Below are 13,325 nucleotides of genomic sequence, written 5' to 3' on the forward strand. Positions count from 1 at the left end.
GCGGGCCTGTGACACCAACTCAGGCCCAAATCCTTTCCTGCCCAGAAAGTGAGGCCTGGGTGGATTTGGGGGAAGGAGAGTTGGGGCATGGCACATGGAATCACACTCTGAAACTACTTCCACAAATCCAGACAGAGATCCTTCACACCGCAAAGCGGCAAACTCAATTGTCTCCCCATGCCCATGCCCAGCACAAGATGCTCTTTTTTTTTTTTTGTGAGTAAAGCGACAGAAGTTTATTAATCAAGGATACAGTAAAAGCTCTCAGGAATGAGAGGGGTCCCGACAGGGTTGCCACAAGATGCTCTTACAAGCCTGTCCCTCTGTATGTCTTCATGTTTGAGTTTGTCTTTTTCCACGTGTATTTCTGGGCCTCTGCTCACTGCCCCCGCTCTATTTTGTCCTCTATGAGCCTTTCCACCCCCGAGCCTCCCACCATACCCTCTGCCACCCGAGCACACAGGACACCGTGGTTTCCATGGTAACACTTCAGGCTTTAATATGTTTTGCTAAGGGTGATGGAAGGTGAGTAGGGCATCTGGTCATTGAGATGGGAGACAGCAGGGGGCTCCAGGCCCCAGATCCAGTGCCCACCTCCACGGAGTCTGGAGGCAGCTGCCCTAGGCTCAGGGCCAGAACTGGTGTTACTCAGGGCCCCTCCCCTGAGTCCCGCCAGCCCACTTGGGCTCACAGGGTCAGCTGGGGGAAAATGGGGTTACCTGGGCCCCAGGATCCTCCCCAAGGTCTTGCACTCCCCTCACCTCCTGTCAGGGAGCAGCGTCTCCCTGCACTTAGCCCCAAAGGAAGTCCAACGGCTCTGCTGTCAGGGGACCCAAGGGAGAGCCTGCGGGGTGAGAGGCCCAGGGGCCTGGGCCGGCGAGGAGAGGGCCCTGGCGAAGCAGTCGGAGAAGGCAGAGGTGTCTCATCAATGAAGGTGGTGATCTCTTCCCGGAAGAAGCCAGGACCCCGTGGGGGTCCCCCACCTGACCCCAACATCCCACCCTCCAAGAACTGGCGAAGGCTGGCCAGCCCCCCACCTTCAGCTTCCTCCTCATCCTCCTCATCCTCCAGCCTTTGTCTTCGTCCCAGGTACTCAGGAGGGCCCCCCAGGGCTCGGCTCTGGGCCGGGAGGACCCGGATGTCATCAGAGGATGACCACTTATGCAGGATGGAGCCTGGTGCCCGAGGAGTAGAGAAGATGTTGGTCTCATCGTGGGACAGACGGCGGGACAGAGGGACCTGGGGAGAGGAGCCGGTAGACCCAGAGGTGCTATGGGGACCAAGCAGGGGTAGAAGCAGGAACCAAAGTAGGGACTCGGTAAGAAGGCCCCACCCCCTTAAACTTTTGCAAAACATCCTCTGATGGGCAAACCTGGTTCTGAGAGGTCTGAAGGGGAGCCTCTCTTGCCACACGTTTCTTTCACCTACCCCTTAGGTGCCCTGCAGGCCAGGGCTAGGGAGTGGGGAGTCGGGATGGTCAGCAGAGACCGGAGACAGGTAGTAAGGGGGTACCCAGAACAGGAGGTGCACTCCCTAGCCTCATACCTGTAAGTAGTGGACCCTCTCAAGAGGGGGAAAGAGCATGTGCCTTCCAGGCAGCAGCTTAACCTGGGAGGGGTCCCTGCCCCCTGGTCCTGTGGTACCATTGGCATCAAAGCGCACTTTGCACACTCGGCCATCTGCATAGTCATCACAGCCCCCATCTAGGAGAGAAGAGGGGCAGGGTCGTTACAGACAGGGAATGCCCACTCCCCTCCCCACCCCACCCCCCCTTAAAACCTCCTGCCCCCCCCTTTTTTAAGATTTCATTTATTTATTTGAGAGAGAGAATGAGATAGAGAGAGCATGAGAGGGGGGAGGGTCAGAGAGAGAGGCAGGCTCCCCGCCGAGCAGGGAGCCCGATGCGGGACTCGATCCCAGGACTCGATCCCGGGACTCCAGGATCATGACCTGAGCCGGAGGCAGTGGCTTAACCAACTGAGCCACTCAGGCGCCCCAACCTCCTGCCCCCTTTATAAGCTCCTGGGAGAATCCTGTTCCCACGACTCTGTAAGCTCCAAGAGGAAAAGCAAGAGTGTCTAACGTCTGTTGCATTCATTGCTAAGTCCCTAGTGCTTCATACATATAGCCATGTTTATTGAAACAGTTGCAACCCCACCCCAAGAACTGTCCCTATAGCTGGGGGCCTCTCTCAGGGAGCTTAGCGTCCCGTCCCCTTACTTCCACAGCCCTCCTTTAGCGGTTGCGTTAGGACTCTGGACTGCTTCTCAGGCACTCGGCCTGGAGAGTGGAGGCAGAGCTGGGTAGTGTGGGCTTCCAGAGGGAAGCCGCCGCCGGGTGGAGGGAGCCCTCGGTGCAGAAGGAAGCGATGGGTGTACATCGGGGTGCGGGATTAGGGAAAGGGAGTCAGCCCAGGGGCGGCGCCGGTTCCGTCCAGCAGGGGGCACTCCAGGGCAGCCCGTCCCCACACAGGGAAGGGCCGGCAGAAAAGGGAGCCGAAGCCCGGAAAAGCCAAAGCCCAGTCCCTCCTCTGACCGTCATCGCCTTCCTCCTCGGACATGATGGCCACGCACTGCTCCCACACCGTGCGCACGTCGGCCCGGTAGCGCTCGCAGGACCAGATGAAGGAGGGCAGCAGCAGCGTCTGTGCCATGGAGCACCACAGCACAGCCAGCACCATCCACGGCGGGGCCGAGTCCGACTTAAGGGAGAAGAAGCTCACCACCTAGCGGGAGGACGGGGAATGGCGCGGGGTCACGACCCAGCGCCCAGAGGTCCCCCTGGGCCCCGGATCCAGGGTTCTAGTGCCGTGGGTGGGCAAAAAGGAAGGCCTGGCCCAGTTCACAGAGGCTCAGGACAGAGGCAAAGTCGGAGGTGCAGATGGGACAAACGGAGGGCAAGGGCGTGATTCAGAGGAAGGTCAGGGGCAAGGACTGGAGACAAAGCCCTGAGGTCCAGAGGGACAGAAGCAGACGGTACAGAAAAGTTGAACACAGAGAGAAATTCGGGAATCGGGACTAGATGGGGATGCAAAAAGCGGGGGTGGTGGGGCGAGCTCTCTGGGCTTTCCACCGGAGTGCTCAGAGACCCTGTGGTATATATCCCGAGAGTGTTAGGGAATGGAGACTGGAGCTAGGCTGCTGGATGGTGGGGCTGGGAGCCAAAGCGTAGAGCAGCGGGATAGATGGTGGAGCTGGAGGATGGGTGGTGGAGTTGTGTAGTAGAAACTGGAAAACAGACAACGAGGCTGGGGGTAATGGGAACGAGGGGATGGATGATGGAGGGGGGGCTCACAGATGTAGCAGGGGTGGGGGCAGAAGAGAGGAAGGTGGATGGCAGAGCGCAGAGCTGCTGTATGGCGGATGGACTTGGAGGTCAGGTGATTGTGCTGGGGCCTGGATATTGGGGAAAGCAGGCGGGGGACCCCAATCTCACCAAGATGGGCACCCCTGTGAGTGAGTCATAGAGAAAGACGATGGCGCTGACCAAGTTGGTGACCTGCAGGGATGTCTTGGCCGACTCGGAGCCATCCAGCGAGGACCGCCGCTTCCCTCTGGCATCCTCCACCACAATGGCTGGCACCTCAAAGGCTGGCCGGGTACCCAACCCCCCTGGCCCACCCCCCTTGGCCCCGCCCCCCACCCCCGCTCGCCAAGCCAGCCGAGCCCTCCGGGGCCGGGCCCACAACGTCTGGTAGAAGGTGATGGCCACACAGACCAGCCCCATGACAATGCCCCCAAGTAGCAAGAGGCTGAAGCAGACACCAAAGCCCAGGCCAATCTTGGAGACTATGAACTGGCAGCCGCGGGCGTAGTAGCGCTCGCCATTGTTGTGCCAGCCAATGGAGGGCAGCGTAGAGAGGATGAAGCTGACCATCCAGATGCCCATGACGGCGTGCAGTGCCTGCTTCTTGGCGTTGCTGAGACGGTAGTTGACAGGCCAACGCACCATCCACATGCGATGGTAGGAGAGGGAGGCGACTGTGAAGCAGGTGGCCAGGGCCAGTGTGTAGTAGGTGGACACAAACACCTTGCAGATGCTCTCGTTCCAGTCATAGTCGGAAGAGGCCTGGCGCCGGAGCTGCACCACGGCGAAGGTGGTGAGGGGCACGGCCGCCATGAGTATGTGCGTGCCCGCCAGGAAGCAGAGCAGTAACTCCAGCGGCTTGTGCTTCTGCTGCTTGGCCGAGATGCTGAGGATGATCCAGGCATTGGCCAGCAGGGCCAGGAGGCCACAGGCCAGCCAAGACAATGCGTTTGAGCGCAGGGAGGCCTCCTCTGCCCCTGCCCCTCCCCGAGCCATCCTATATCCTCGGCCCCCCCCACCCCCCTTGAACTCCTGGGGGTGGGGGCTAGGTCTCACCCAGGAGCCCCACTCACACACACACCCATGATGCGCCCAATCTCTGCCCTGTGGGGGAGCAGGCCGCCCAGCGGCCTACCCTACTGCTCAGCATTGCATGACTGACCCAGCTAAGGTGCGGTGTGGAGGGCAGGGGAGGAGACTGAGGGTCAGCAGAGGTGGTCCTCAGCCTCCATATTGGGTGGGAACCTTCCTGAAGTATCCCTGTGGTTGATGGGGGAGGCAAGCAGACTGCTTTCCCATCTATGAGGTTGGCTGAGGAGCTCTGGTCCCCATGCCAGGACTTCCGGGTCTCTTCTTCCTCTGGTTCTTGACCAGTCAGGGATCTTCTGGGTGCCCCAAGGGGTGTGTGTGGGGGGTGAGGCTCAGCCACCCGGACAAACTGCAAGGGAGAAATGACATGTGGGAGGGGGAGGGCAAAAGGTAGTGCCTAGGCTGTTCTCCAACTGACTTCTCACACCCCCTTCTCTTGAAACTATAGAAATAACTGACTACTAGGGGTCATGGGGTCATTCAGAACATTCTCTCGCCTTAAATCAGATGGCCAGTCACACAGCCCACACAGCTAAGAGCCCTGCTTTCCTGGCTCTCAGGAAAGAAGGTGTTCTGACCTCCTGTCTCCTAGCCCTTTCAGCCCTTTTTCCTCCCTCTGCCATTCCCAGGTCCCTTCTTCTTATGTGCCCTGCTCAGTACTATTCGATCCCTAGCTTCATGTCCCTGAATTTCTCTTCAGAGCTACTGCTGCCAGGTGCATGGCTTGTTTCTTTTTTGAGCGTTCACGGTAAACTGGGATATGTATGCTATCTCAGCTCCTCGCCAGAGTTCCGGCTCCTGGGCCCAGGGGTCTTGGTGCTCAGCCCCATTTCCCCAAGCCCGTGTGATCACCCTCTAGCTCACCAGGGATCTGGGAAGATGGGAGAAAGGAGGCTGGGACCAAGGGGAGGGGGGGGCTAGGGAACCCGAAGGCGGGGAAACCGCTGACATCAGAAGCATCCAGAAATGGAAAGATGGGGAACTAGGGGGAAGGAGGAGAGTTTGAGCAGAAGAGAAAGAAAGAGGGGGCAAAGTGATAGTATCTGAAAATAGAAGGAAACCCCAGAGACCCCTGGAGAGGAGGCTTGAGAGGGAAGAGAGGTAGTGTGGAAGGAGGGAGCAGGAAACAGGGAGGCTGAGAAGAAAAGCCCCATGTTCAATAAGGTGCTGACTCCCCCTGGTGGACCTCCACTATTTCCTCCCCCTGCCCTAGCCTCAGTTTCCCTCTGATGGGAAGGCGGGGTAGTCCTGAATTTCAAGAAGGTGAGCTTCAGCGAGCCCTGGGGAGGGGGCTAAGAGGAAATCAGGGGAAGCCCTGAACGGAGTGGAGGCAAGAAGGATGAGCTAACGGCTTTGAGGGGGGGGGAAACGGGTAAAAATGGGGCACAGCAGTGAGAGGGTCTACTTGCTGTGGAAGAACCTCAGATCCTTGCCCTCCCTGAGAGGTCCTAGTCCACCCCCCACCTTTGTTCCCTCCGGAGCCCAGTACACCCTAGTTGCCATGGCAATGGCCAGCCAGAGGGAGGTGGAAGGAATTGGTCAGAAGCGCCCCCCCCACTACTCTCCCCTACAGCCTTGTACCCCTTCCCCACCTACCCCCACCCAGGCCCAGCGGGTGGGCTGTGGAAGAAAGAGATGGGGAGTCAGAGAGGGAGGGAGGCAGGAAGGATGTGAAGGACAGAGAGGAGGTGAAGGACAGAGAAAGATCAGAGGAAGGTGGGAGAGGGGATCTGGGGGACTCCACCGCGGACAGGGGTCCGTCGCCCTTCGGGGTGAAGGGGTAAGGTCAGGCGGCTCCTCCCTCCCGCCACCCACCGTGTTCTCCGGGGCAGTGACAGCAGGTGGCTGGGGAGGAGGGGCCGGCCGGAGGGGAGAGGAGGCGGCTGGGGGGGGGGGAGGGGGGAGGCGGAGAGGGGGCCGCATGGGGGACAGGGCCGGGGTCGTCTTACCTCTGGCTGCGCCCGGCACTGCCATGGAGACCGCACTCCCGACGCCGCTCGCCCGGGCTCCCGCTGCCTGCCGGCTCCAGCTCGCCCGCCCTCCTCCTTCCCTCCCTCCTTCCCTCCGGGCCTCCCTCCCCCCCCACCCTCGGTCCCAGCCTCCCGGGCTCGGCCCGCCGCTCACTGAGTCTCTGCCCCCCACCCCAGGTCTGTGGGAGCCCCCGTCTCCTGGAGGCGCGCCGCCCGTGAGCCCCGGGTCAGGGGCCGGCCGGGAGCGGCTCCGGGTGGGGGGGGGGGCGCGGGGGCGAGTGCGGGGCGGGGAACTGGACGGCTGCGACTTGGAGGGGGAGGGGCGGGGAAGGCGCCGGCAGGGAGGGGGCGAGGACGCTGGCGGGGAACCGGCTTCATTGGTGAGACGGTTCGTGTCCTGCCCCCACCCCACCCCGGTTTTCCACACGAACACCAGCTCAGAGAGGCAGCTGGTGGTGTTCGGGGAGGAGGAAGCGTGTGTCACTGTGTGTATCCGCGAGGGCTGCGCCCCGCCCGGGGGTGCAGCTCAGACGGGCAAGTGCTGGAGGTTGTGCTGAAGCTAGGACTTCTGGGGGGTGGGGGGAACACAGGTCTCAATTCACCCCCCCCCCACACACACACATGTCGCTTCCTCCTCCTGGAACACAAACTCACACTTGTGTTGGGGGTGCAGCTCAGACCGGCAAGTGCTGGAGGTTGTGCTGAAGCTAGGGCTTCTGGGGGGTGGGGGGGGACACAGGTCTCGATGCACCCCCCCACACACACACATATCCCTTCCTCCTCCTGGAACACAAACTCACACTTGTGTTGGGGATGCACAAAATTGGCAGGCACGCATTACAGTTTCTCTTGGTCCTTTCTCTCTCCCGCACACATGCGTGTGTAGAGCACACACAACCCTGCAGCCTCTCCCTCGGTACAGCTCCAGCGCAGGATTACGAAGTCTGGGGCTCCTGCACGCCAGGGCCCTGTGGGCTGGGCAGGTAGGTAATCAGCCTCCAAAGAATCCCCCCCCCCAGGGAAACTTCATCTCCTTCCCCTGGCAAGCCTGGCAACCTCTCCTCTGGGTCTGATCCAGAAGACCCAGGTCCCCAGAGAAGAGTCTGTCTGTCTGCCTGTCTGTCACATACACACACGGACACACGAAGAAGAGCATCTTCTTTACAGTAAGTTTATTGTATTTTTCTGTCAGCTCAGGGACGCAGGGGCAGGAGTGGGCAGGAATAGCAAGCAAGCAGTGGGGAGCCCTCCTGGAAGGGGCAAGCTGGAAAGAGGAGACTAGGGAGAGGGGGTAGGGACTGAGACAGGTGGTGAGAAAGGGAAGGAAGGAGAGGCAGAGGAGGCTGGGGATCCTGAGAGAAATGGATCAAGAAGAGGAGGAAGAAGACTACTTGTAGCCCCAATTTTCTTGTATCCTGGATGGTGTGGGGGAGGGCTGAAGGAAAGTACAGGGCAGGGGGCCTGAAGCGCGGCTCTGTCAGCCTTCACAAGATGTCCCCTCGGAGGGTTCCCTCTCCAGCCATCTCCCCAGCCCCTCCCCCTGGCAAAGCTCACCTTCCAAGGTTCTGCAACAGGGTGAGTGGTAGGTCACTGGGCACTCTCTCCCACAGGGCCCATGCTCCCAGCCTGTGCTCTGATTAGGAGGACTGACAGCTTTGTCCTCTGGCAACAGGCTTCTGTCCGAGTTTCTGAACTCTCTGAGGCAGGCCCTGCCTGGGGTGGTGTGCTCTTATGAATCCAGAGGTGGGTCCTGGACAGCAGTGACTAATCAGCTACAGAGACCCACGTGGTACTTGTCTCTGTGTTCAGGGTACGGCCATGGAACTAGGCTTGAGGAGACCTGGGCTAGTCCTCTGGCACTGACTAGCTGTGTGACTTGGGCAATCAGCTGACCTCTCTGAGTTCCATTTCTGGCCTATAAATTGGAGATGCTAATCTTGGTCCTGACACTACTAAGCTCTGTAAGATCTTCTTCTTCTTTTTTTTTTTTTTAAAGATTTTATTTATTTATTTGAGAGAGAGAGAATGAGAGACAGAGAGCACGAGAGGGAAGAGGGTCAGAGGGAGAAGCAGACTCTCCGCCGAGCGGGGAGCCTGATGTGGGACTCGATCCCGGGACTCCAGGATCATGACCTGAGCCGAAGGCAGTCGCTTAACCAACTGAGCCACCCAGGTGCCCCTCTGTAAGATCTTCTTAAGGTTTAAACAGACAAAGGATGTGAAACTGGCTCATAAACTGACACATACTGCTTGGATAAGGAATCATGTCTGTGCACAAGTGTGCGCTCTGTACATGGGTGTGGGTCCAGGGTTGCCTGTTTGTGCACAGGTCACGATGTGAGTCTGTGTCCTGCCAACTCAGAGTGAGAAGCTGGCCAAATGGAGCCATGGAGGCAGCTGAGTCACGAGCCTTTGGATCTGGATTTACCCTCCTCTGGCTGTGTGATCTTGGGCTGGTCCCTGCCTCCTCTGGTCCCAAGGTCCCATCCAGTAAAATGACAGTCCTGTGCTTCATGCTTCAGACACCCAGCCTTGCCCTCCAAGCCAGGCAGGGCTGGTCCCACGTGATTCCCCAGGGACCAGTGGGCCATGGGGGAGAGAGCTAGGAAGAAATCATCGATAGGGTTAGGCTTGATGCAAAGGAAATGGGGAAGAAATGCTGTAAGCCTCTGCAAGAGGAGGACCAAGGGCCGAGTGTGGACAAAGGAGAGCAGGAGTGGGCCGGAAGTGTTGGGGTCTTCTACATTCATCTGGTCCGAAGGCCCAGGAGCCCAGGAGGAAAGGCAGGGGAAAGACTGCTGGGGAGGCTGCAAGCCGGAAACTCCCCTGGCCCTGCGCCTCAAATGAGATTGCATGTCTTCTGGAGCCCGCTGGAGGAAGAAGGAAGAGCAAGTTTATTCTTTTCCAAACTCCTTTGCATCCTCGAAGCTCCATGTCTCCGAGTCTGCGCTCTCCCTTCTTGTGTAGTGGCGGCCTCTGGGTCCCAGCTGCAGGGTGGTATCCAGAAGTATTCCAGGCCTGCTGCCGCCTTGCCTCTGCTCTCCACCCCCTTCCTGCTTCCTACCTCCTCAGCCACTCCTTTGCACCCTTCTTTGCCCTCCACCACCTCCCTTGAGCCCCCATTTTTCTCACCTCCATCCCGCCTCCCTTCCCTCTCTTCTCCCACCCCCCCACCCCTACTCGCCACCCTCCTCTTCCCCTTCCCACTCTCTGCCCCCCCAACCCCCCCCCCCCACCAGTTCCTTACTGGGAGCACTGGCAGGTCTTCTTCTCACTGAGGAGTCTCTTGATCTGAGACATCCGCTCTGCCTGGCGCTGTCCAGGAAGAAGGAGGGGAGTCGTGAGGGTCCCAGGCCTCCAGAAGGGAGGTGCCCCTTGGAGGGGGCAGTGGGGAGAGCCGGGAGAGGAGAAGCAGTCACTGTGGCTGAGGCCATCTGTCCCAGAATTAACTCTTTGCTCTTTCCAGTCTCTCCCTCTGCGTGGGGCCTGGGACAGGGCCCAGTCTGCTGTGAGGGAACGGGGTGGGCGGGCAGAGAGCCTGAGCAGAAGCAGCTCACATATACAGAATACCTTTGTTGCTCTACCAGCCCCAGGGGCTCGGATGCCCTGTGGGGAGTGAAAGGGGGGGTCTGGGGCGGCTCACTCACCCTGCGGTGCCAGCATTTAACACAGCAGAAGATGCAGAGCCCAATGAAAAGCAGAAGGCCTAAGATCCCGCCCAGCACAATGGCCAAGAGCTTTGGCCAGGCCTTGGTGAACACTGGGGACAAAACTGCAAGCAAGAGAGAGAGAGATGTTTCAGCTCACTGCCCTCTGTCAGGGTGCCGGGCGTTCTGGAGGGCCCCAGGAAGGCCTCGCTGCCCAGCTACACTTGGGGCTCAGCCTTGGGCCGGGAGAGCAGGGCAGGGTGCACAGGGCTCTCACAAGCCGCCAGGGCTGAACGGGAAAGGCTGGGGCAGGGGTTTTAAGGTTTAGAGACTACAGGGCACTCCGGGGAACTGGAAGCAGCGGTTTCAGGCTGTGCACAGGGCACACGTGTGTGCGTGTGTGTGTGTGTGTGTGTGTGTGTGTGTGTGTGTGTCCAGGTTCTGAAAGGAGCCAAGAGAGGCGGCTCTTGGTCAGATAGGCTCCATTCCTGGACTATAGACCTCAAGGAGGTGGTAACTTGTGGGGTTACAGGTAGGAACCACACCTCGCCTTACCTCATTCCCCGTGTGTGTCCAGGCAGCAGGAGAATAACCCACCCCTCTCAGAGGAATTGGGAGGCTGGGACTCTGGGTGGTCTCCTCCAACCCGGGGAAGGTCCCACAGCTGAAGAGGGAGGGCCTTGGGGTTAGGCCATGGAACCTGGATCCTCACTCACCCTCGACCTTGGAGGCCAGCAGGACTTTGTCCTTGTCACTCAGTAGACACTGCCATGTTCCCCTCTCAGGGTCCACCACCGATACCAGCTTCTGCTTCTTCGAGACTTTGGCAGCCCGCTCTTCCAGATTCAAGCTCAGAGTCAGCTCAGGGGAGGTGGGTCCTAGCACCTCGCAGGTCACATTGTTCTGAGACTTAGTCACTGCAGAGGGATAAGAACCTGAGGCTGGGAGCCTGGATCTCTGAGCTCCTGGCACCTCCATACTCTAAGGGGCTTCAGTAGAACCATCAAAATGCTTCACACAGATGATCCTCTTTGAGCCTCTCGGAGCACATTTTCAAGCAGTGACATAAAGAAAACACAGCTTTTGAGGCTCAGGGTCTCGGACTTGAATCTTAGCCCCACTGCTTACTATCTGTGTGTCCCTGCAAGTTACTTGACAACACAAGCCCCAGACATTAATTAAATACACAGTAAATTCACAAACACATGTAAAGCTCTTGAATGGGTCTGGCACGTTTGAAGAAGCATCAAGTATTAGCCATTATTGTTTGTGGAGTTATGATGGTGGGGGAGATAAGGAAGTGAAGAGTTCAGTGTGGATGGAGCCTGACATTACCTTTATCGCTATCATACTAAGAGCAGATTTTATTATCCTCATTAGGAGAAGGAGGCCCACAGAGGCAAGGGGCTTAGTCAGGGCCACAGAGGGTTGCATGGAGGCAGAATTAGAGCCTGGTTCTCAGCTCTCACCCTTTGGGGATTCTCAGCAGAGCCCACCCCAGGCTGGCTCATGGATGTCAAAGAAGGACATGTGGATTCCAGTCTCCGTTCCAAACCAGCCCCAAACCAGAAGGCCCTGGATCAGCTCCATCAGGAAACTAGGGCCAGGGCCGAGGCATCCCTTTCAGGGCCAACCCAACCTCAGAGCCCTGGACCACGCCCGTCCACTTCCCGCCCCTGCTCAGCCTACCTCCTCACCTCTCATCACCACGAGATTCACTTCCCGCTGCAATGTTCCCTTGGCAAGACTCAGGGTCAGGTTTCCAGAACCAGCATACTGAGACAAAGCCTGGGGCAGGATAAAGCTGAGCGGGGGAAAACTCTTCATCTGGAGTCTGGTGTGGTGAGAATCTTTCAAAGATAGCTTCCCATTCTCCAAGATGAAGGAGATCCAGAGCCGGGAAGAGGGAGTCCCCTCTGCCCGCCACCTCAGCTCCCCGCTCAGGTTTTCATCTTTGAAGTTAAGCGGGAAGGAGAACTCCACCTGCTCCCCTTCTTTTGTATAGACTGTGTTAGAGACCTTCTGGAAAGCTGGAGGCGGGAAGAGAGAGAAGCTGGGTGAGGAGAAAGGAAGATGAGGGTGTACGGGGTAGGGTGGGCATGGGCTGGGGGCGGTAAAGAGATGGAAGGGAGGGACCAGGTGGGTCCAAACCCTTAGGCTGCCACTTCAGGCCCTTAAATTCCCATCTACCTCTCCCATCCTCTCTGGTCTCTCCACCCCAGCACGTTCCCAAGGCAGCACCTCCTCCCCCTAGAAGCCCTCATAGAACAGCCCAGCCACAGGAGACCTCTCCCTTCCCAGGATCCCTGGAGCACAGAGGGCATTTGGCATGCACTACTTAGGTGCATAGTTTATCAGCCTTCGTAAGATAAGAGCAAATGCCTGCCTCGGGCTTACTATGTGTCATGCATTACACACATTCATTCTCACGGTAACACTACAAGGTCGGTACTGTCACGGTGAGCCTCATCCCTGAAACCAAGGCATGGAGAGGTTCGGTAACTGGCCCAAGGTCTCGCGGTTAAGTCAGAGCCGGGATTTCCTCGGGACAGATTTCAGCTCCAGGGGGACTGGCCCTAGCTGCCCTCTGTTGGCCTGCAGTGGACCCAGGAGCTGAGCAGTGAGAGCAGAGGGCGGGTCTGTCTGCCACTGAGGCAGAGGGGAAGACTGCAGGGGGGAAAAGCGCCCCTCTTACCCAGCACCAAGATGTTTATGTTGAACACCACTGTCTTCTGGTTCTGGGAGATGGTGCATGTCCAGGTACCGCTCTCCTGCGGCTCCACCCCAGACAGTGAGAGGCTTTGGCCACTGCTCTTGCTTTTATTCCCTGGACCTTTCCATTGCACGGAAGGGCTACTACCAGAGGGGCCCTCCACGGTCAGGGTCAGCTGCTGCCCTTGCAGCAGGCGGATGTTGCTGCTGCCGCCACTGCCGGTGTCCCACTTGGCAGTCACTGTGGAGGAACAGGCCACCCGTGTCACACACATGCTATCCCCAAGGGGAAGGAAGAAGCCAGGACACCAGGAGTGTCTCTCCATTACCCACCGCCAAGACCCAGCAACCCAGCCCCAGCCCGGGGCAGAGTTATCCTCTCTTCCTCCTGCCGCCTCCCCTTCTCTCTGCCTCTGTTGCTCTCCCTCCTTCCTCGGGCTCCTGCCCTTCTCTCCCCGCCCCCCACCCCCCAGGTTTCTTCCTTTCCCACTGAGCAACCGGAGGCCCGAGGAGGGTTTGAGGAGACGTGGGGGCCCCTCTGAGCCGTCTCGGGACTGTGGAGGGACCACGAGCTCAGGGCTTGGCTCTGGTGCATGAACGG

At 58.8% G+C, this 13,325-nt stretch overlaps 2 protein-coding genes across 3 annotated transcripts in view; both read right to left on the bottom strand.

Annotated features, from left to right (window-relative positions):
* Nucleotides 1–224: 224 nt before the first annotated feature.
* On the bottom strand, nt 225–6,800 carry GPR162 (G protein-coupled receptor 162). The gene is made up of 5 exons (XM_027591621.2): nt 6,345–6,800; nt 3,436–4,744; nt 2,536–2,725; nt 1,546–1,703; nt 225–1,239 (listed from the first exon to the last, which is right to left on the bottom strand). The coding sequence occupies exons 2-5, from the start codon at nt 4,300–4,302 to the stop codon at nt 688–690; spliced, it is 1,767 nt and encodes a 588-aa protein (XP_027447422.1). The 5' UTR covers nt 4,303–4,744; nt 6,345–6,800; the 3' UTR covers nt 225–687.
* A 712-nt stretch (nt 6,801–7,512) lies between these two features.
* CD4 (CD4 molecule) overlaps nt 7,513–13,325 on the bottom strand; it is a 45,127-nt gene continuing 39,314 nt past the window's right edge. The window contains exons 6-11 of one of the 2 annotated variants that reach the window (XM_027593656.2): nt 12,708–12,965; nt 11,710–12,042; nt 10,729–10,929; nt 10,013–10,137; nt 9,613–9,680; nt 7,513–9,235 (exon numbers count right to left, since the gene is read on the bottom strand). In XM_027593656.2, the coding sequence (XP_027449457.1) occupies nt 9,205–9,235; nt 9,613–9,680; nt 10,013–10,137; nt 10,729–10,929; nt 11,710–12,042; nt 12,708–12,965 (1,016 nt within the window). In that variant the 3' untranslated portion in view covers nt 7,513–9,204. The remainder of the gene's footprint in view (nt 9,236–9,612; nt 9,681–10,012; nt 10,138–10,728; nt 10,930–11,709; nt 12,043–12,707; nt 12,966–13,325) is intronic. The other variant, XM_027593655.2, reaches the window with a different exon arrangement.

Source organism: Zalophus californianus, chromosome 9 (assembly GCF_009762305.2).
Source record: "Zalophus californianus isolate mZalCal1 chromosome 9, mZalCal1.pri.v2, whole genome shotgun sequence".
Taxonomy (NCBI): Eukaryota; Metazoa; Chordata; class Mammalia; order Carnivora; family Otariidae; genus Zalophus; species Zalophus californianus.

What these genes read in the sequence shown, in the direction of transcription:
- GPR162 (XM_027591621.2), bottom strand. Translation starts at nt 4,302, where the DNA reads ATGGCTCGGGGAGGGGCAGGGGCAGAGGAGGCCTCCCTGCGCTCAAAC. An exon ending in CGAGGAGGAAGGCGATGACG is followed by an intron (nt 1,704 to 2,535) that starts GTCAGAGGAGGG and finishes CTTCTCTCCTAG; the next exon opens with ATGGGGGCTGTGATGACTAT. An exon ending in AGAGGGTCCACTACTTACAG is followed by an intron (nt 1,240 to 1,545) that starts GTATGAGGCTAG and finishes TCCTCTCCCCAG; the next exon opens with GTCCCTCTGTCCCGCCGTCT.